Consider the following 21,868-nt stretch of genomic DNA (forward strand, 5'->3'; position numbering starts at 1 on the left):
GTAATCCTAAACTCAAATAAAAAAAATATATATATAACCTAGTTACTTTGTTATTTTGTAATACCTTTTTTGATCTGAACACAATATACTTTGGTCATTGTTTATAACTTTTTAATAGTAAACCAGAACTAGCCTACAAACTGGTTATATGATAGGCTATTTTACTCTTAGTAATTAAAAATTAATTGTACTGAAATTTCTTTAACGGATGAACTAAAAATTTAATTCCAATAAAGGCCACAAAAATAGTTTTAATTATTGTCGAAATTTAGCAAAACTGCACCGATTTTTCAAGTACATTTGTATCAAATTCAGAGAAAAATGTATTCTGTTTTGCCGTATTTGCTAGTTTTTATTTGTTTTTATTTTTTCCAGTGGGCGAACACAGAAGATTTTGGGAGAAAGAAAGAAATTAGAGCCCGCATGTATAAATTAAGAGAACAACGATTGAAGGACTTTTACACGACCGGAGATGTATCTGATATGAACAGGAAGCACCAACAGCTGCCGAGGCACGCAGAGTCCCTGGAGGATCAAGGGTTCATGACAATGAAGAGCAAAGAGATCAGGGATTCCGAATCGCCAACGAGAGACATGAGCCGACGTAAAGGCAACGGATACTGGGATTCGAGACAAGAGACCGTCTACGGTAGAGGAAAAGAAGAAGACGCCAACATCGAAGTGAAGTACGTGAGCACGGAAGGTCGGGGCGTTGTGAAAGAAGCCGATATGGAGAAAAAAGTGGCCTACCAGACGGAATCGGCCCAAGAATCGACCTGGAAGCAAGACAATAACAGTTTTATGAAGGCCGAGACTCAGAAAGAAATGTCCCAGTCCGCATCCGTTGCAAAAAGCGACAACACAGAAGAACGGACTTTCGCGCAAAACGAAGAGTTCTCAAATTTTAAAACTATGACTGAACAGAATGAAAGTATGTCGTCTGTGTCGAATGTCAGTGCCTCTACATCTTCCAGGCAGGTGACGTCCAGTTCTTACCGGACCACGTCCGATAATAACCAAGACGGCAAAGTCGTCGTGATCGAAGATTTCGGGACGAACGCTCGTCCCCTCGTCGAACTCACTTCTGATTCTATGAGAGATTTCATAGACGACGATGTGCAAACGGAAAGCTGCACGAATCAACATAAACGAGAAACCACATCTAAAACTTCTACTACAAATCAGAGCTTAAAGCAGGTGTTTTCCACTCAAACTCTGGACGACTCTGTACAATTGGACCTAACGAATTTTCGAGTAAGAGGCGAAGATGTGGACGTTGGAGAAAACGTGAAAGTTACGGAGTATCGTACCATTACGGATAACCAAAGCAGAAAGGAAGATCAAACAAACGAACAATTATATAGAAATTACGAGGTTGAGAAATCTCAAGACAGATCTTTAGAACAGACCGTCGACATTTCAACTCTTAGAGATTCCTCGAAAAAGGAAGAGGATCGATCAGCAAGGAGCGATGATTTCTTAACTGCCGAACAGATCCAACGGAAGACGTCCCGTACGGGCAGTTCGACGAGACACGAAACGATTGTAAACGAGAAAGCGGCTACTGAACAGAAAATACTGAACGAAATTCAAAAATTGGATAGTTATCTCTCAACGCATACACCGGCACCATCGACTCCGGCGAGCCCTCCTTGCGAACCCGATGGTGGGTGGACTCTCGTCTCTGACAAAGGCGGTGAATTCGTTTATCACGAGAGGAGCGAACCCGATGGAAAGAAGTCCGCAGTTCCAAGTCACGCGGCCGGAAAGAAAACAACACCACCTTCTTCGATGGACTTGCCTACGAGCGCTACGGACGGACAGTACATGACCACGTACCAACAGTCGTACAATAAAATTTCCGTCGATCATACTCCTTCGCACGAATTTTTTGTAAAGACATTGAGGTCCAGCCCAGAGAGATCTACCCCGTCTCCGACAAAGCGAGATTACACTTCTTCGAGCAGTAGAAGTTCGCCCGAACGTAGAAAGTTGAGCAACTCTAAAAGCTCTTTGGAAAAGAACACCCCAGACCACAGAAGAAGGGCCGATACTAAGTCGCCCGAGTATTACGAAAAGAAACAAAGGAGTTCACCTTCTAAATCTCCAGTTCAAAAAAAGAAACAGACCACTCATCACAATGAATCAGCGACCAGTGCGAGGAAACATTCAGAAACAAGAATTACCACTAAAGAAACCAAATCAAAGAGGAAATTTTCTTCTACCAAGGAAAGGGCTGCAAATCGAAACAGAGTGGCTACCCCAGGCGCATCTCCTTCGACGAGTCCTGTACATAAGAAAACGGGCAAAGAGACATCCGACAGCGATTCTGATGCATCGCAAGCAACATATGACTGTACAAAGAAATCGGAAGTCATAACCGAATCTAGGACGAATATGACCACGATTAGAAAAAAAGATAAGAAAGAACAATCACCGGAATTTTCTTCCGAAGGATCCATCACAAGGGAACTGAAGAAAAAAAAACAGACCACCCCGGAACCCAGCGCGTTCGCTCCGATAAAACAATTCAAAACCACTCCGCAAGACTTGACGCGGACTGATAAAGACCAATTAAAACATATAAAATCGAATAAATTGACAGTCGAAAATGTAAGAAAACACAAGGAAAACGATTATTTGCCGACAGGGAGAACTGAAAATTTCGTGAATGAGGAACGTGATGAAACGAAACTTGTTCGACATGAAAATAAAAATGTTCGTACAACAAAAGGGACTGTTAACACAGTTCATGATATCTGTGAAATGAAAGACAATGTTTTGAGACAGAGAGATGTGCAAAGGGATATTGCTAAGGATGATACAGATACCAAAACTGTTGAAGAACTTACATTTGAAAAACAAGCAACTTCCAAAACATCAGGTGTTGTCACTGCGCCCTCCGAAACGTTAGATAATGAAGAAAAACGGGAAATATCCATTGAAAGCACTAATCTAAAATCGCCCGAGAAAAAGGAAAGCGACGATTTTGATCCCTCAGTGGCGAAGATGTATAAAGCTCCTTTTGCTAGACCAGAAGATCAGAATCCTGAAAAAAGCTTTGTCCGTCAGCCTTCTGCAACGACCCCCGAACGTCATCAGCCTGGCACAGATAGACTACATCATGAAAGGAGCCCAGACCGTAAGCAACCTGGCACTGACCATCAACACCCTGAAAGAAGCCCTGATCATAAGCATCTTAGCACTGATCATCAACATCCTGAAAGAAGCCCCGAACGTCCTCATCCTGGTACAGGCCGTCAACTCCCTGAAAAGAGCCCCGAACGTCAGCAACCTGACACTGACAATCAACACCCTGAAAGAAGCCCTGACCATAAGCATCTTAGCACTGACCGTCAACATCCTGAAAAGAGCCCCGAACGTCATCATCCTGGTACAGACCGTCAACTCCCTGAAAAGAGCCCCGAACGTCAGCAACCTGACACTGACCATCAACACCCTGAAAGAAGCCCTGACCATAAGCACCTTAGCACTGATCGTCAACATCCTGAAAGGAGCCCCGAACGTCATCATCCTGGTACAGACCGTCCACATTCTGAAACGAGCCCCGAACGTCATCATCCTGGCACAGACAGACAGCATCATGAAAGGAGCCCAGAACGTCATCATCCTGGTACAGACCGTCAACACCCCGAAAGAAGTTCTGACCGTAAACAACCTGGCACAGACCAACAACACTCTGAAAAAAGCCCTGACCGTAAGTATCCTAGCACTGACCGTCAGCACCCTGAAAGAAGCCCTGACCGTAAGCATCCTAGCACGGACCGTCAATATCCTGAAAGGAGCCAGTCACCAGTCAAAAAATCAGTACAGGAAACTTCTCTCAAGAAAATGAAAACATCCGATGAAAAAACAGAAAGAAGAGATTCTTCCAACAGAAGTACAAAAACTAAAGAAACAACGACACTCGCGAGGCAGGACAATTTTTCAGTTACAAGACGAAATACACAAAAACCTATTTGCAATGACTCAAAACCAAGAAATACGTCAAATGTACCTCTGGTCAAAAAACCGATAGTTGCTTCAAAACATTTCACACCAGAACGCAAATCGACTTTATCGAAACACACAACTAAGGTAGTTACTTCTTCAAGATTAGAGCAGAATACATCTCCTGATTCCCCAACTAGAAGACATCCAGTATCTCCAACCGTTCAACGGAAAACTGCTCAATCTAGGCAACTCATTCAAGCAAGAAAAGTACCCACGTCGTCTCATAGACCTCAAACGACCCAACCAACGACGACGAAAACCACTAATGCGTCACCTTCTACACTTTCCAAAACAACAAGCACTTCAATCCAAGAAACAACAAAAATATTGCTCGGAAGAAAGAGGGAAGATACAACGACAAAGAAACGGCCGTCATTCGAAGGCGGTAAGACGGAATCGCCCAAACCGAAGGTTTCAATTCCTCGCTCGGTTCCCCAAAAATCGAAACTTGTCGATACGAGTTCTCGCCCAGCACAGAAACCACAAACAGAGACTTTTAACAAGCCACAAAGAAGAGTTGTTCCATCTCAAGTTAAACTGCAAAGCAAAGACACAGGCAAGACTGCCATATTGACAACAAGGGAAACGCACAGAACGGAAACGCAAAATTTTTTAAAGAACGAAGCTAAGAGCGTTTCCGATTTGGAAGACGAGACACCTCCGGAAGAATTTTATGGAGATTTAGACGACGAATTTGATTCTTCTATCCAGAAAAGTATGAGTACATCTGCTACTCAGGTAAAAGTGCGAAACGATGTTTACTATAATGCCAAGAAGGATCAAACTCACGAACTCGATTCGAGAAACAGTTCTGTTCTGTCAATGGAAGAAGATTCTCCCACGAAACCCAAATCTCAACCGTATAAAAAAGAACCATCCTTGAAAACAAAAGTGAATCAAGATTTGTTAAACGTTGTTGTGCAGCATCCGAAGTCGTCAAGGGAATCGTCGCCGGGTTATTCAAGCACTGCCGATAATTTTGCAGTCACGACGAGCGATGACGGAGAAAGCAACCCTAGATACGCCGATTTCGTTAGCGAGCCTGAAGATGTTGAAGTATTCGACAAACTGACTGGGCCATCCGGTCCTATTCCGTACAGCCACCGAATCAACGACGATGTTGGCGATGAGAACGATGTTCCAAAGAGTGTAGCTGAGAAAGTCAGTGTTTTCTTAAACGAAGCTAAAAAATCTTTAGAAACCAAGGTGACAGGCAACCAAGTCCTTATCGACAATTCCAACTCCGTCTCCAAAGCGAAAACACTATTTGAAAAAGTAACCAAGACTGAAAACGACGAGAAAAAGCACCATTTGATTGAAGATTTTGTAGATCGCCCGGGGAAAAAAACAAAAACCGATTCTTCATACTATGAGACTCACAAAATCACCGAGCACGTTGACGATACAGCTGAAGGAGAATTTGACCTTGCTGTAAACAGTCTACCGCTGAAAACCAGCAATGAAACGGACTACCGGCAGGAATTGAAAGAAACAACAAAATCTTCCCGCAAAGACACTCCTGTACCTAAACCTCTGGGAAAGACCTTCTTACGAAATGAAAACCGCAAATTCATCGAGAAAGAATCGATAGGCGCCAAAACCGATGTCAGCACGAAGAAATCATTTTTTGAAAATAAAGCGGAAGAACAAAAGCATCCAAGAAAGCCGAAACAAGAACCATCGTCTTACGCGAAAGACACCCAAGCGAGCACAGTGCGTTCCCGGTCTCCGGATAAGGTGCATAGCAATGAGCAAAGGAGGAAATCTTCCGTAACAACTGAAGATGTATCTGCAATGGAAAGAAGGCAGTTCAAATCTGAAGTAACTGTCAAAACAATTACCAAATTACACGAACCAACATCTAGTTTCGATAGAAACGATTCAGACAAATCTATTTCCTCGAGAAGATCTTCAAAGCCTGGAGAAAGAACACCCTGCCTTCCTAAATACCAGGAAAGCACAAAACAACCTGAACGAAGGGGTTCAAGTCCTACAAAAGGTTACGATACGGAGAAAACTATTGGCTCTCCAAAAGTGACAATGCATTACGAAACCACTGAAAAATACGAATCACATACCACCACTCAAAATGTAAATGATACTCCGCGAAAAACCGGGCCGCATGCTGCTTTTCCGACGAAATCGTATGAAACGTCTAGAAAAACCGACCATACTACGTATTCTCATTCTGGAGCATACGACAGTCCTAGGAGCGCCGAGCCGCATGCCTTGAGTCCACAATCTTACGTGACTTCAAGAACAATCGGACATACATACCCTCATTCTGGAGAAGTCGACAGTCCTAGGAACGCTGAGCCCACTGCCTCGAGTCCAAAATCCTACGAAATGTCCAGAGAAACCGAGTATACTACCTCTACTCATTCTACACCATACAACAGTCCTAGAAACACTGAGCCCCATACCTCGACTCTAAAATCTTACGATAGTGCTAGAACTACAACCACTCATTCGAGAAAATTCGACAGTAACAGAAAAACGGAGCCTCGTGCCCCCAGTCCGTCGAAGTCCTATGACAGACCCTGGAAATCTGAGCCCCGTGCCACCAGTCCGCCAAAGTCCTATGAGAGTCCCAGGAAATCTGAACCCCGCTCGTCCAGCCCACCGAAGTCCTATGATAGACCCTGGAAATCTGAGCCCCGTGCCTCCAGTCCGCCAAAGTCCTATGACAGTCCCAGGAAATCTGAACCCCGCTCGTCCAGCCCACCAAAGTCCTATAACAAACCCTGGAAATCTGAGCCCCGTGCCACCAGCCCGCCAAAGTCCTATGACAGTCCCAGGAAATCTGAACCCCGCTCGTCCAGCCCACCAAAGTCCTATGACAAACCCTGGAAATCTGAGCCCCGTGCCACCAGCCCGCCAAAGTCCTATGACAGTCCCAGGAAATCTGAGCCCCGTGCCTCCAGTCCGCCAAAGCCCTATGACAGTCCCAGGAAATCTGAGCCCCGCGCCTCCAGTCCATCTAAATTAGGTACAAAATCCTACGAGAGTTCTTTAAAATCAGAAAATGTCGGAGAACAAACTGTGAGAAGCTACGTAAAAACCTCCGATAGTGTCTTACAGCGAACATCGAAACCTGAAAACGATGTGAAAACATTGTCAAAATCCCTCAACGACAGCACAATCTTCAAACAGAATGAGACTGTTCTTCAGAAAACAAAAACAGAAGAAAAATTTGGTGTACAACTTAGAAAAACTCCTTCAGCGAATAAATTCGACACCATAACCGTAAGACTTAAAAGTTCAACAAGTGAAGCCCCCGCAATAGAAAATATATATGATTTGGAACTTCTTGAGCAAATGGTAAGCATATTTTTATTAATTGGGAAAATAAATTTACATTTAATATACGCAAAATAAAAGAGGATTTTATTATTTTATTTAAATCGCTCAAAAATGGGAGTAGGTATGGTTAGAGTGAGAAATAAATGGAGCAGGATGGTTTTCATATATTCAGTCAATAATGGCAGTTTTATTATCTTAACAGATTATTGTATTGCTATATTCATACAATAAATGTATTTAAAGAAATTTGCATGAGTAATATATTTTTTATTCAAATTCATATAGTTGTCAGTACAAAAAGGAAATATTTCATTTTACTTTAGTTTTTAATTATTGCTCTTTTGTTATAATTATACAGCTAATTAAGGCCGAGGCTTACGAAGAAAGAAGAAGAATAAGAGCCCAAATAAGATTGGTGAAGAAAGAACTCGAGGAACAGCACAATAGCATCACAAGATCTACAAGCGTTCAGACACGAACACATGAAGTCAAATCGCACACATCTTCGAGTAGAGATGTACTGGTTATATACTCAAAATGTTATCAAATTAAACATCAGTTTTATGGTTTTTGTTTTTTCTAATTTAGGAACATACTTCAAGGAGAAGCGTCAAAGAGCCGAGCCCCGAACCTAAGATGTCTTTGACGAAACCCTCTTACAACACACGCGTACAGAACAAGGAAGAAGATAAAGAAAAAACTGTCCCTAAGAGATCTTACTCCGAAAGGCCCAAGTCGACCCACTCGCCCGATCATACTTCCGTTAAAACCGTTACAACAACCACAACAATTCGTGAGAAGTCTGATTCATTCAGTAGATTGTCTCCCGAAGAAAGAACCGTCTGCACTTACGAAGTGAAAAGCCAACCGGTCGACTCGTCGTTTTTGTTTCAGAAATCGACGGAGCCTCCACAGCCTGGTTGGTATTTTATAACCACTTGGACGAATTTATCGTACAATTTGTTCTGTCAATTCCAGAAAAATCATCTAATTTGAAAAAAACCTCGTATGAACAGAGGAAGACGACCACGACGTCAACCACCACTACAAACACGGTAACGGACCCGATAACGTCTTCTTATGGCATGGGCCCGATTGACGAACACGGAAAACCACTTTTTGGACTGAGAGCACTCAGAAGAACTCATCAGGATCAAACACCAGCAAGTATGTTTCTGCACCTCACTAATGACCCTCATTGAACTGATACACAAATTTATGAATTTCGGCATTCCAGATTTATTTTCAGCAGATAAATAGATACGTAGATATACAAACAAAGAACATATCGGACTCTCGTATTTTGTTGATTATTTCAAACTTTATGTATTTTTGTCGTTTTATTAATTAAAATATACATATTTTAATGTAAACAAAATTAAACGAGATCAGAAATTCTCGGTTATTGATAAAAATTATTCAGTTTTGATGGTTTGAAAGAAAATTCACCAAAGCACTGGAAAATCATTTAGTGATAGCTTAAACTTTAACTTACTATTTATTACCTATTTTGCTCTGAATAACGTGTATTACCTCCTTTGGCCTCGCAAAGGGTCTTAAGTCTCCTACACTTCGAGTAAATAATTATTGGATTCCGTCTTGTGAAACAAAATACCATTCTTCAACATGAACATTTGGCTTGTTGGAAGCGGCGAACGATGTCTAAACCATCTCTTAATCATGTACCATAAGAATACTATCGGATTCATGTCGGGAGAGCGTGCTGGCCAATTCATTGATGTCATTCCTACATCCTCCAAATACTATACTTTGATCTTAGACAAAAGGCCGAGAAGCGAAAAAAAAAAAAACTTTTCAACTTACCATCTTTCTCCCCAAATTACCTGCTAACGCTAGAATCCTGTTTGCCTCCTCTATTCTCGTATACCTTTTCCCTCCACCTAAAATATATGTCAAAGATACTGAGCCTCCCAGATGATCGACTGCCTAAAATAATCGCTCTACAGATAATTAGAAAGAATATCTCCTGGTATAATCAATGGGCTTCTCTAGCCCAGAAATACTCATGCCCCTGGCAAAACTCCGGTGTTCGGGAGAATCTCTCGGACCTTTTAGTGCTTCCTTACAAAATAATCGAAGTTCATCGAGAAGAAGCTGTGAATAAAGCGAAAAGCACAGAGAGGTTCTACTTGTATAAAGAACTTTTCAACGAACACCTATTGTCATATAAACCGAGCCTTTCCCAGGACCTTAACATTAGGTGTTGGCTATTCAAACTAAGAGGAGAATTGTTATATTTGAAATTCAAACCCTAGATTTTGAATGATCCTCACGATAAACTTGTCCACTTTGTAACAGCTACTCCAGGGAAGATTCATATCACTTTTTGGGAGTCTGCTCTCTTCTCTCAGAATTGCGGGTATCTTACTTGGGAAAGACAGCCATCTCGAGAGTTGAAATACTGGAATATCTTTCTAACCAAGTATCCCCTTTACCACTAATTTCCTTTGCTCGGCGTGCCTGGAGAGTGAGATATGAGTGGCTTTCAGATATGCAATAATTGTCGTCCCTGTACATATACTTTTACTTTTACTGCTTTGTTTTTTAGTACTCTATCAGTTCTCAAAAGGTAATTTGTTCTTATTTAATTCTTTTTGTTTTCTTCTTTTTTCTCATATTTCCATCTATTATGATTCATACACCTGCTATATGTTAATTTTCTCTTCGAATTTTTTTTTTGTTTTAATATTTCTGTATTTGTAAACTTTTAAGCAGTAAACTCAGCAGACGGCTATTAGCCATGCTTATTATACTTTGTATCAGTATTTCTTTTTTCTTTTTTTGTATCAATTCTAATAAAGTATTGTGTATTGTATTGTATTATATTGTACATCCTCCAAGTAATAGGTGACAACTCTCATTAACACGAAGTTGTCTCCAGAAAAAGGAGGGAATGTAGGAAGGAGGGACTTTCTCAATGTACCTTAGTACTGATTATTTGGAGATCGTGAGATGCGGTCCAATGTGACGTATGCTTTACAAAAACATTTTCTTTATCTTACCAACGTTTCGATTTTTATTGAGCCCTGAAGATGATCTCAATAAAGTTCGAAACGTTAGCACGATAAAGAAAATGTTTTTCTAAAGCCTACATCACACCAGACCGCATCTCACGATCTCCTATTAATCATTAACTAACGGTCACTAAACACAGTGAAGTGGAATCAACGTCCATACTCGTACCGGCCTGATTATCATACAGTACGGATGCTTGACTGCACTAACGTACATTTAACAAGTTTTTCCGGAAGCTGTGGTACCATTCGCTCCATTTCTTGGGGACACCTTCGTATTAATGCATGATAATGCTCGACCTCATGTTGCCCGACTAGTCACCCTTTACTTGGAGGATATAGGGATTACCACAATGAATCAGCCATGAAGTTCTTCTTAAAGAATTCTTTAGAACACCTAGGGGACGTGATAAAGAGTGACTCTTCAATCACGTTAAATCTAGTTCATGTTTATTAAAAACCAAAAGTAATTTTTAAAAAAAGCAGACAATTTCGAGTATAAAATGAAAAAGTACCCTTTTGTATATGTGTCTGTTTAACTTTTTTATGTGAGGATAATTTAATTGTAACGACACACACTAAATTCCTATTTGCGATTTTTAAGTAAAGTAAAACGAACGAAATTAATTTGATGAAAAACATATTTTGTACATATTTCTAGCATATGTCTTATATTACTATGCATTTTCGTTAGATGTCGTTCATGTGATTACAGAGATTTATTTATAGAATTGAAATGTTTTTAATTATATAATAAATAAGATAATTACAAATTATCGGAAGGTGCAAACTTTTCCTGTGTTAAATTGTTAAGTGATAACTTGAGTCTTATCCTAGGATCAACTGTGAATGTACAGTCCCATGGTCCAAGGCCGTTTTATAAAGATAAAATAATAAACATTTTCACTGTTTGTCGTAGACGATGATTTGGCCAGAACTGAGACAGTGACTTACAATACCTACACTCTCACGACCAGTGATTTCGACGAGCCGGCGAACCTCGCCAGCCTGAAGACGATGTCGAAGGTCGACAGAGAATTCTCCGGTCCCGAGATCGTAGAGGTGAGCAACGACGATTCCGCTTACTCAGAAGACACGAGAAGGACGTCGAAGGAATACACCGTCGAGGAGGTCTCGGAACTGGACGGCTACCTGAGCACAGGGCTGAAATCTGAAAATATAAAAAGGTTCACTTCCCACTTGCAGAACCTGGAGAATTCGCAGACTGAAACAGGACATGAAGAAGAGACGAGGCGGCCTTTGGTGAGAGGCGATTCTGTCAAAGCTCTGCAACACAAATACCAACAGGCTACAGGTAAATAATCTCAATTTCTATTTACGCTTCTAATAAATAAAATTATACCATTAAATTTTATAATTAAAACAGAAACAAAACGATTTATTCATAATTACATAATATGTTTAAAAAATTAAATAAACAATCGTTTATAATACATTAAACGCACTCATTATAAAATATTAATAAAATAATAATTTAATAATCACTAATAATAAATTTTAATTATAAATAATATAAAAATTGGTTTAACTTTGTGTGTTCAAAAAATTATATATTTTCCTTCCATAGGCATTACTTATTGTTATATAATGATAATAAATTAAAAAGGTTAAGGTAAAATTTAAAATACTTCGTAAAATTAAAGGAAGTTTGTGAAATCTCTTTATATTTAAGATGAAAAGCTGTGAAGAGGGCTTTTCTTTTGTAAACTTTGTGAAAAGAAATTTTGGAAAACATATTTTTGCCAAATATTTACAATAATTCAACTCCACTATTTTATTTATTTATATTATCAACTTCCGTCATATTCTTTCGCTCATAATACATTTCATAAAAATTTAAAATTTAAATTTTAATCGGAACTTAAATGATTATTTGATATTCTCACATGGGCGTTGAATGGAATTGAATTTAAAAAAATATTACTAAATTCATTTTTTCTTTTGTTTAAGTCAAATTAAATTTTAACATTATTTTAATTAAATATAATACATATAAACTAAGCCATCTTTCGCCTCTGTTGGTACTTTATAAACGATAACCCAGAACATTTAGACGAATTGAAAATTTCTAAGTTTAAGAAGCACCAACATTTTAACATTGTGTTGCAGACTAGATTGTCTTAATTTGGACGAAGAAAAATTTAAATTTACTGATTTTTAAAAGTTTTCTAACAAATTTTTCATTTTTCTGGTATACGAAACACCAAGAGGCAAAATAAATTTATAATTTCAGTGAATTAAATAAATTCACAGTTTACATTATTTTCAAAAGAAATAAAAATGAATGAGAACATTTTTAAGTTCTTATTTAATTGAAAAAAGTTATGCGGTCAATCGGACTACGAACTCTGATGGATATAAAAATAACCTTGTCGGTGAAAGTTTACGTGCTTCGCTTTTCAAAGCAGTTTGGTTGTATAATTGGAAAGATGTCAGAATGTAACAAAGGTGATGTGCATGTTTTAACCAGAAGCCGCTAACCAAACATGTGGAGGAAGTTCATACCCTAAGGCTGGTCTCATCCTTCGTTCTAACAGTCTCCAACATTCCGATGATCCAAATCAATGTAAGTCCATTAACTAATTGACTTTCTTTTAAACGAAATAACAAAAAGCTTGATTTTACTTGTGAAACGTTAAAACGAAAATTAATATTTGAACGTCCTGCAGCGTCGTCATCGATGAGAAAGACGAAGACGGAAACAGTGGAGACTACGAGACGTGTGTTGCACAGCTCCTACGGTGGAGGCGGCGGTGACAAACAAGTCGTCGTCAAGGCTCAGATGTCAGAACAAGTGGAAGACTCTTCGGGGCTTAAGTCTGCCCGTCAAGTTCAAGGTGTCAAGGCGATGACGACCACTATGACCAAAGACGGTCCTGTCGAGAAGTCATCTTCGGCTGTGCGGGTCACCACCTCTGGAGGTGGCACCTCTAGTACCACAACGACAACCTCCTTCCTCGACAACAACGCCAAAGTAACGGGTGTGCAAGATATACTGTCCAGAATGAGAAATGCAGACCTTGGTAAGAGATTGACGTATCGCGATGATATATCGTATTATAACTATAGAAAAAGAACGGACCGATCAAAAAAATTTCCATCTGAAAATTTATTTATGATTTTTTTAACTTTACGTATCAGCTCTATGCTAGATCAAAGGCCTCTCCTTATAATTTCTTCTCATACATCCGAACTTTTTAAGTTTGAAATTTTTTTGTTATTGTTCGCCAAATTTTCGACAAATTAGTTTGACTGTTTTTCCTTGATTTGTATGTTTTTCCGCTTTGCCTCCTCTCTTGTGAGTTTTTCTTCTTTCCCATTTTCATTTTATTGTTTAATTTATGCCTTTTAAATCTGTTGTTTGTCTTATTTGTTCTTCTTCCTATTTTTCTTTTCTTTTTTCATCGCGTTTCCTATTCGTAGTCTTCGTACTGTCCAAACTTTAATAATATTAGCACCGATATTATTGATTAACTATTATCATTCTTGAATATTATAATTTTGTATAAAAAAATGGTTCCAATTGTAAAAAAATTTAGAATTGAAACCTATTTTTCAAATATGTGATTAGATGTTCACATTTGTTAACCTTGTAAATTATTAATTTCTCGAAAGCTGGACGAAGGAAATTTTTTCCAATAGTTTTCTTTCCAAATGGACTTATCCTTGATTGTTTTAATATTAAATTTATTTAAATTCCTTTTCCTGAAGAACTTTGTGTACATTAAATATATGTTATTACTATAGACTTTAGTAATTGTTCTAGGCGAGGGAAATTATTATTTTACTTACTAAGGCTTCTTGATTGTATTGATTTACGGAGTTATATAAGATGAAATCTGCACGTTGATCCTTTCATGTTTTGCAGTTCACGGAAAATTCCAACTTTTGTAATTCACAATAAATTACCGGCAGGCCTCGAGAACCACCTGGGTGTTGGCAGGGTGGGTTCCAGTGGCTATCAGCAGCTAGGCCATTTCAACATCTAACAGCTGTTCCTAAATCCTAACCCTCAAAGGAGCCGTACCTTATGATTAGGGACCACGGTAACAATGAGCGGTAGATCGTGTTAGAGGGTTGTGTGTATCCTGCAAAGGTAAGCATGGGCCTTGGCATGCCATTTTCTCTCAATCCAATTTCCGGGTCTGTGCAGTGGGTACTCCAAGGAGATTACAACAGACCCTTCCCAACCCTTGGTTGCAAGGGGGGTTTCCAGGCATAAAATAATGTTGTAGCCTTGAGAACGTGACGCACTCTCTAAAGCACAAGCTGTATTCGGCGCGCATGATCTCCTTAAGCACCCTCCGCGTGCATTTGGAAGATAGGACGAAGGTAGCGTATAACATGCGACGATGCAAGACTACGCCTACCCAGTCCCTCGAAATGCGTTAAGGGAGTTATTAGCTTGCGAGCTGGACACGGACAAGCGGGTGCTACATCAGCGGAACACGTGGGTTACGGTACCAGATCCTGGCTGCATAAACGGGGGAGTGTCTATAACCAGCTGTACGACGGGATAGTACAGTGTATTCAGTTCCATGCCCAGTAGCGAGCTATGCGGGAATGGATTCGTCGTTGGACATTGGTGTAACCACTCTGCCTGTTGTACGGTGGCGCTCGCGTCCTTTACCGAACTCAGGATCCTCTACGGGGTGGTTAGAAATTCCACTTTAAACGAAACCGCGGCCCGAGCGGATCCGATAGTTTCGACGTTGGCGAGGCCACTACACTCAGAAAGGTAGAGTCTTTATTTAGGGAACGCGTTGGGAGTCCGGCTGATGCATTTCAGCCCTTTCAGGTATCCCTTTACGCACGGCATACGGTTAAGTGCACAACGTTGACCCACCCGTTCGGACGGGGCAAGCGTAATGTCTGTTTGAATAGTCCGTAGATGTGGTGGCTTCTACACCGAAGCTCACGGTGTTCACAATATCTACCGTTAGCGGAGGTGAGTTGCTACTAACTTGAGAATCTAAACGCGTGATAAGGTCTACGTGCCAGGTGAAGATAAGCCAAACTTGGCCTATCATTAATCGGCTTAATCGGAGGATAACACTTCTTCTACGACTCAGATCTCCGAAGCCCCATATCGATTGATGATGATACGTGAGAGCTTCTCTGCCGGTTTAGCCGCTTATCGGTCCCTAATGTATTGTTTTATGTATTCATTGTTTTGTTTTTTTATGGTGCTTTATTTATTCCTCTTATCCTTTTGTTTTGAGGATGTGTTTTTCATTTATCTCGAGGACTACTTTTCTCCACTCTTTTACCATTTCAACTATCATCTTTTCAAATTTATTGTGTGATCACGCGAAAAGAAGAGTTGTGTTCAGGAAGCCGTAGACCCGGCGGTTGTGGGTTCAATTTCCATCGCCCCTGACTTTTTTCACGCTACGCATCGTACAATACATAATTACATACAACTGATCTGGCTAATATACAAGGGTAAAATACTATTTTTTATATTTTTCTAAAGTTTAATATTAGTATAACGACTTTCAAAAATAAAATAGCAAAAGTTCTTAGTAGTTAAATTAGAAAATTTAAATCACCAACAAAAATCCACGAAACAGAAAGTTTTTCGAAATTTATCTAATGAAAAAATCCCTATCGTGTTTATGGATTTAAAACTAACATATTTAAGGACTTTTATTTGCCAGATGTGAGTCTTAATTGAATATATTTTATTTTTTTGCATTCAGTTACAGAAACAGACGACACTGAAGAAGATGCAAAGGCAAGGGCTTTACTTAATAAATTCCTCGGCGCCTCTGTCATTCTCCAAGGGATGGAGCAAGGCATGAGGCACTCCGCGAGTCAGCAAAAGAGCGCAGCCCTTGTTGGCGAAGTCGACAAACAACTGGTGAAAGTAGGTACACAAATTACAAATAATTATACAATTGTTCTGCTAATGTAAGAAGACTATGAGATTGAAAATCCGGCGTAGGTTGATTTAGTAAATCGCCTTTGCGAAAGTAAATAGTCCAGAAGTACGTTGCCGTGTTTAGCAGTCGGTGCTTGACATCCGCAATCAGTGCAATCTCGGTGAGGATTGCCAAGAAGGAAGACTATGTTTCACCTCGAGGCCGAGCAATGCCAAAAATGAAACGGAGAATTTGCAAATTCATTTACATACGATTCTCTTCCAAGATCAGATCGATCACGCCCACCTAGAAACGATCCACTGAAATTTATGTTTAGGCGTGTATACATTTTCAATCTTATTACACCTTATGTTTTTTCATTTTACTTTTATTGAAATTGAAAAGATTTGTTCTTAATTTTTACTTGAAGATATACTTTGTTGAACTATTGTTTGATATAGTCTGATTGTTGTTAGTTCAGACGCGTTTCGGCATTTCGCAATCTTTACTGTTTGAATGATTCTGTAGAACGAAGGTCTGGATTGTGTGAGGGGAGGCTGTGTTAGTGTTTTTTATCGGTTGATGGACTAACAAGTGGACGACCAGGTTAGTCACGATTCTCACCAAGCTTTTTTGACTTCAAAATGTCAGACCCCACCCGAATCCGCCACTTTTTGTGAATAGACCACCAATTTTTTTTTTTTTTTAAGTTGAAATTTTCCGATTTTTATTTCGCCGATCTACCTGAGCAAATGTAAAATATGTGAATATATCATTTTACGGAATTATTTATATAGGTTGCCATAAAATTATAGTAAAAGGTATACAAGTTTATCAGTACCCAAACATTTCCTTTATCGTGCCAACGTTTCGATCTTTACTGAGATCATCTTCATGGCCGAGGATGTATAAACATAGTTTAAATTATACAAATACATTTAAAATGTGAAAATGAATTTATAGGAATTTATAGAAATATAGAAATTTTCGGTTTAATCAAAGTATTTATATTCACTGGAAATGTGGTTTCTGATAGATGTGTCACGGTTGTGTGTTGACATTTATTTATGATTATCAATTTTTGAACCCCTAAAATTTTTCTTTTTATTGAGACATCGTTATCGGAATATATGATTGAAAACACAACCGTGACATATCTACACAGAAAACACACCCTTTCAGTGAGTACAAATACTTTTGCAAAAAGCTTCATTATAATAAATATATCGAATATATCGATTTATTATGCATTCCCTTAAGTTTGCAATGAACACTTTGTTATTGGAAAAGTTTTATTATATTTATGGAATTTCTTATTCACACTTGTTAACAAAGATTCTTACGTTTGTTAGCATGCAAGGCCAGGAAGTTATTTAGACGTTGATTAGTGCAGTTCAGTAATATTACATATATCCAACAGGGAAATATATTCTTGCAGAATTCTTCAGAAAATGGGCAAAGGTTGGTTTACATTTGACCTCATTTTCGTAGAAACATCGAAAAAAGATTGGTCCAAATTGGTCCAAATCCTTGACCTACGAACCTAGTACCTTGTAAGTCTTTTTGATCGTTCTAGATGGTCCTTTTGATTTTCGGTCCTTTTTCTTTTTAATTTGTACAATTTTTTAATAAAAACGTAAGCTTTTAGTAATTTGTGTGCTTATTGGTTTTTAGTGTTGAATGTGTTATGTTCATATATATTTCTAGGTTTTCGAGTTAATTAAGTTATTAATTTATACATATATATATTAAGTTTATATTATTTATTTATTTTCCTTCTTTTTGTATGCCGTGTAGTCGTTAAATATTTGTATGTATTTTCGATGGTTCGTGGTTGTTTTCTATTAGGTGTGTCGCGTAATGCATTATTCCGTCGTTGTCCCAAAATGATTTATATGTCCTTTGAATCTTTTTATTTTGTAACCTGCCTGTCCAATGTACTTGTCTCCGCATTGGGATGTTAGTTTATTTCGTTTTTTCTAGTTGGTCCGTCTTGTCACTGTTTTCCCGTAATAATTGTGGATTTCAGTGCTGTTTTATGCCTAATTTTTTGAATAAGTTAATTATTTTGTATGTGTTTTTCCCAATGTATGTTAACGTTGTATGTATGTTAAACCATTTATGGTCTATTTTTGTTTGTGAGTTCGTCTTTTGTTTATTATTGTGATGACAGGGTTTCTGTTATAGCCGTTATTGTGTTCTATGATTTGCATTATTTTTAATTCCTTACTACGTATTTGTCTTTTTTAGTAGGATTAATCTTAGTCTGTCTTTCGTGCATTTCAGGGCTGCCCTTCTGCGTTGGTGTGGCTGGTTTGAGTGTACTTGATTGTTCATGATTTTTCTGTCTGGATTTCTAATAAACTAAGTGTATTGTCTAAGTTGAGGCCTTTTGTCACGGAGTGAACTTACAATACTTATCTTTGCACATGGCGAGTACAACTTACAATCAGATTAAAAACAGGCCAAATGTTTACATCGTGATAATTCAAGGATAATCCCCCACGATGCCGATGAACTAAAACGAGCTGAGTGTGCCAATTTCTGTGTTTGGCCGACAGAGATCAGTTTAAAAATATATTTATTTTTAAATAATCCTTATCAGTTAGATATACTCTTGACAACATATGCACGCGTTTCTCACGGTAGTGAAGTTGTATACGGGTACGGGTTTTCGAGTCGACGAAGACAGATGGAATGAATGAATCCGTCTCCGGCTCTTCCCTGTTCCTTTGTTCTCCCTTTTTTCCGACGAAAATATCAAAACTGGCGAATTCAAGTGCAATAACCAACCTGGGCTAAATATCGACTTTTCCCGCCCCACCGCCCGCCCGCCCATGTTAATTCCTTTCCCTTCCCAAGAGAGAGGATAGTGGACCCAAAATAGACGCCGGACTGAGGATTGACGCAGTTCGCGCCTATTTTGGTCAGACTTCACAGATGCGGGCTACGGAGCCAGCAGCACCGCCGCACTTGCACACAACCGCCTTTCAACCCTCCGTGGATGAAAACAACAATATAGGGACATACACGGGATTTGTCTTTTTCCACCATTTCACAGAGCCGCGCCATCTACAAGAAAAGTGACGTCGATTTCCCAGGGGCGAACAATTGCGAAACCGGACTCAAAAAGCTAAATTAAAGTGGTGTCCCGGAGGTACGTTTTATTTTATCATAACAACTGTTTATTTGAATTGCAAGTTAATCCGACATTAGAACCGTTAAAAACTGACAATTTCTAGTCTAAACCATGAAAAACATACTTATCATCTATAATTAATTCTAGATGCTACAACATTAAAATATAACTTCTTTTGTAGGGTCAAATAACTTTAACCTTCTTAATTTCAACATATTATCTTGCTGATTTTCTTGCAATACTCTCATATCAGAGTGTCGTTTTGAAGAGAAAAAACCGATTGAAAGTTTCTCTTCTGACGGACTTTAATTACTACTCAAGTTTCAAATATTTTCATTTACTTTTTCTCCTTACAGAAAACATCACATTTCTGCGTTAAATGAAAACAACTGTTTTTATGCAAAATTTGTATTTACTACATTGGGTTTTTACAATGATTAGTTTTCTCTAATTCTTTTAAAGTTTTACTTCGGTTTTTGCAAGTCAGAATAATTTTTACATCCAAATATAAAGTATTTCACTTAATATTTTTGGTCATGTTGTAAATTTTAAAAAATATACCTCAAGTACGAAGTTTGGGTTAAGAAAAATAATCGTTTAAGAGATATTTAAGTAAAATCACATTTTGGGACGAAGAATTATTGTTTTTCACCCCGACTTGTGCCGTTGTAAGTTGCAAAAAGAAGCTTAATTTTTCATAGGTTACACTTTTGGACATCCGCCCAGTTTCGTTTTCCCAGTAAAGTTTTTTGGCATGTGAAAAACAGTTCCAAAGGAAAATAAACTAGGGCCCATATTAGGGGGCAAAACGTACCCGGTCTATATTTAAATGGAACGTGAATCGTAAATGTAGAAAATGGCGGGCTTTCCTAGTGGACTTATTTTCTCATCGGCTCATATAACTCGGTCAGGTGCATGGGGAAGCCCGCAAAACGACTTCATTGCGGCTCGAACAAACAGAGGAATCTTATGACCCGTGGAAATCATGAGGCGTTCCGCTTGTGTGGTATTTTCAGGGGGTACTTGGAAAGAAACAAGCACTACTGAATAAGAAAATTTAAATATTTATTTTTCATTCTAATTTTGTTTTAAAAAATACGTTTTTTAAAGCAGTTTTCATTCTCTAAATTGAACTTCTTATAAAAAAAAAATTATGTTTTGAGGTTTGTGGGGTGACGAGCCAGTAGTTTACTCGTTTCAGAACATTTTCTGTCTATCGTTGCTGTTTTGGTCTGATGAACGGGTGTAATGTATCCGTTAATAGTACTTGGTCCTCCGGGCTGGATTTCCTTACTTGTTATTTCCAAATGGCGTTCAAAGTACAAAAGACACTACACGTCTATTGAATTTGGCAACTAACTTGCTTTTAGAACCGTCTTACAAAAAAATGTTGTTTTTTCCATTTCATTCGCTCTATATGGAACTCCTTATCAAAACACCTGTCAAAACAGTTATGGATATTTTTCTCTTCAGGTCTGCAGAGTAGTGATGAACCTGTAGTGTAGACGTTTCCGATCATTTTTTCTGTCTATCTTTGTTGAATTTGTCTGACAAATTTATTTCGTACTCCTTCGTACGAAGAGCCCTTATTTGTAAGCATTGGTCCTCCTGACCGAATTTTTACCAAAAATTATACATGGTGCCGTGGGGTGAAGTACTTAATGTTTTAGATGTATTGATCATTTTACTCATGAATAATCTGGATCTCGGTGTGGTCTGAATAAAAAAACCAAATTAGAAATTCAATCGTTATCTTCTAAGGTCCTATATTAATTAAAAACTATGAATTCATGTTAGTAATTCAATTATCAATATAACTCTACATATTCTACTAAACAGTCTTAAAGAGTTACAATTATGTCACTTTGTAGACATCTTTCAAGATTATTTTGGATATTATTTAGCGTATTAACCGAAGGTGGTGGGTTCGAATCCCGCTAGTGACGCTGGTTTTTTTTTTCTCCCCCGGCCTGCTAACTGCTTCGGTCATTGCCGGCACCACGTGTATATCTTTCTCACATTTTGAAAAATTTCACTTTCTACTGATAACTTCATTCTAATTGGCTACTCATCGGACCTTACGGTTTTTGTTGCATTTCTCTTTGTATCCCTCCACATGTGGTAAATTCAAGTATTTGACCATTTACGTACACATACAGTGATAATACACATTTATACTAATAAATCTAGTTTCTTAATATTACAGTTAAAGTGGAGGTCGGTGAGATGGTTCTAATCCTGCCGACCTCCTTCCATTCTCACGAATAAATATATTCAAACAGTATGTACAAATTCCACTCATCCATAAAACTAGTCCTAAGTTTTTTCACGGGCCTGTGTTGTACTCAAAATTCCTCGACAGCCACGTCCATTCACACATAACCTCCCACGCTAATAAATACGATCATACTAGAAAGATTATTCTTGATATTACTACATCCAAGACGCTGTCGACCCTTCCCACAAACATACTATAAATGTGTTATCACTAA

At 38.5% G+C, this 21,868-nt stretch overlaps 1 protein-coding gene across 6 annotated transcripts in view; it reads left to right on the top strand.

The window, feature by feature from the left end:
- Positions 1 to 21,868, top strand: part of LOC106674087 (titin homolog) — a 66,878-nt gene that overhangs the window by 25,607 nt on the left and 19,403 nt on the right. For 3 of the 6 annotated variants that reach the window (XR_002910098.1, XM_024225963.1, XM_024225967.1), the window contains exons 3-10: positions 376 to 7,335; positions 7,676 to 7,834; positions 7,906 to 8,236; positions 8,296 to 8,484; positions 11,272 to 11,667; positions 12,844 to 12,939; positions 13,043 to 13,396; positions 16,076 to 16,242. Coding sequence is in view for 5 of the 6 variants with exons in the window: in XM_024225963.1 (XP_024081731.1) it covers positions 376 to 7,335; positions 7,676 to 7,834; positions 7,906 to 8,236; positions 8,296 to 8,484; positions 11,272 to 11,667; positions 12,844 to 12,939; positions 13,043 to 13,396; positions 16,076 to 16,242 (8,652 nt within the window). In the remaining variant the exon portion in view is untranslated. The remainder of the gene's footprint in view (positions 1 to 375; positions 7,336 to 7,675; positions 7,835 to 7,905; positions 8,237 to 8,295; positions 8,485 to 11,271; positions 11,668 to 12,843; positions 12,940 to 13,042; positions 13,397 to 16,075; positions 16,243 to 21,868) is intronic. The other 3 variants (XM_024225965.1, XM_024225964.1, XM_024225966.1) reach the window with 3 other exon arrangements.

Source organism: Cimex lectularius, unplaced genomic scaffold (genome assembly GCF_000648675.2).
Source record: "Cimex lectularius strain Harlan isolate CLEC.00 unplaced genomic scaffold, Clec_2.1 scaffold63, whole genome shotgun sequence".
Taxonomy (NCBI): Eukaryota; Metazoa; Arthropoda; class Insecta; order Hemiptera; family Cimicidae; genus Cimex; species Cimex lectularius.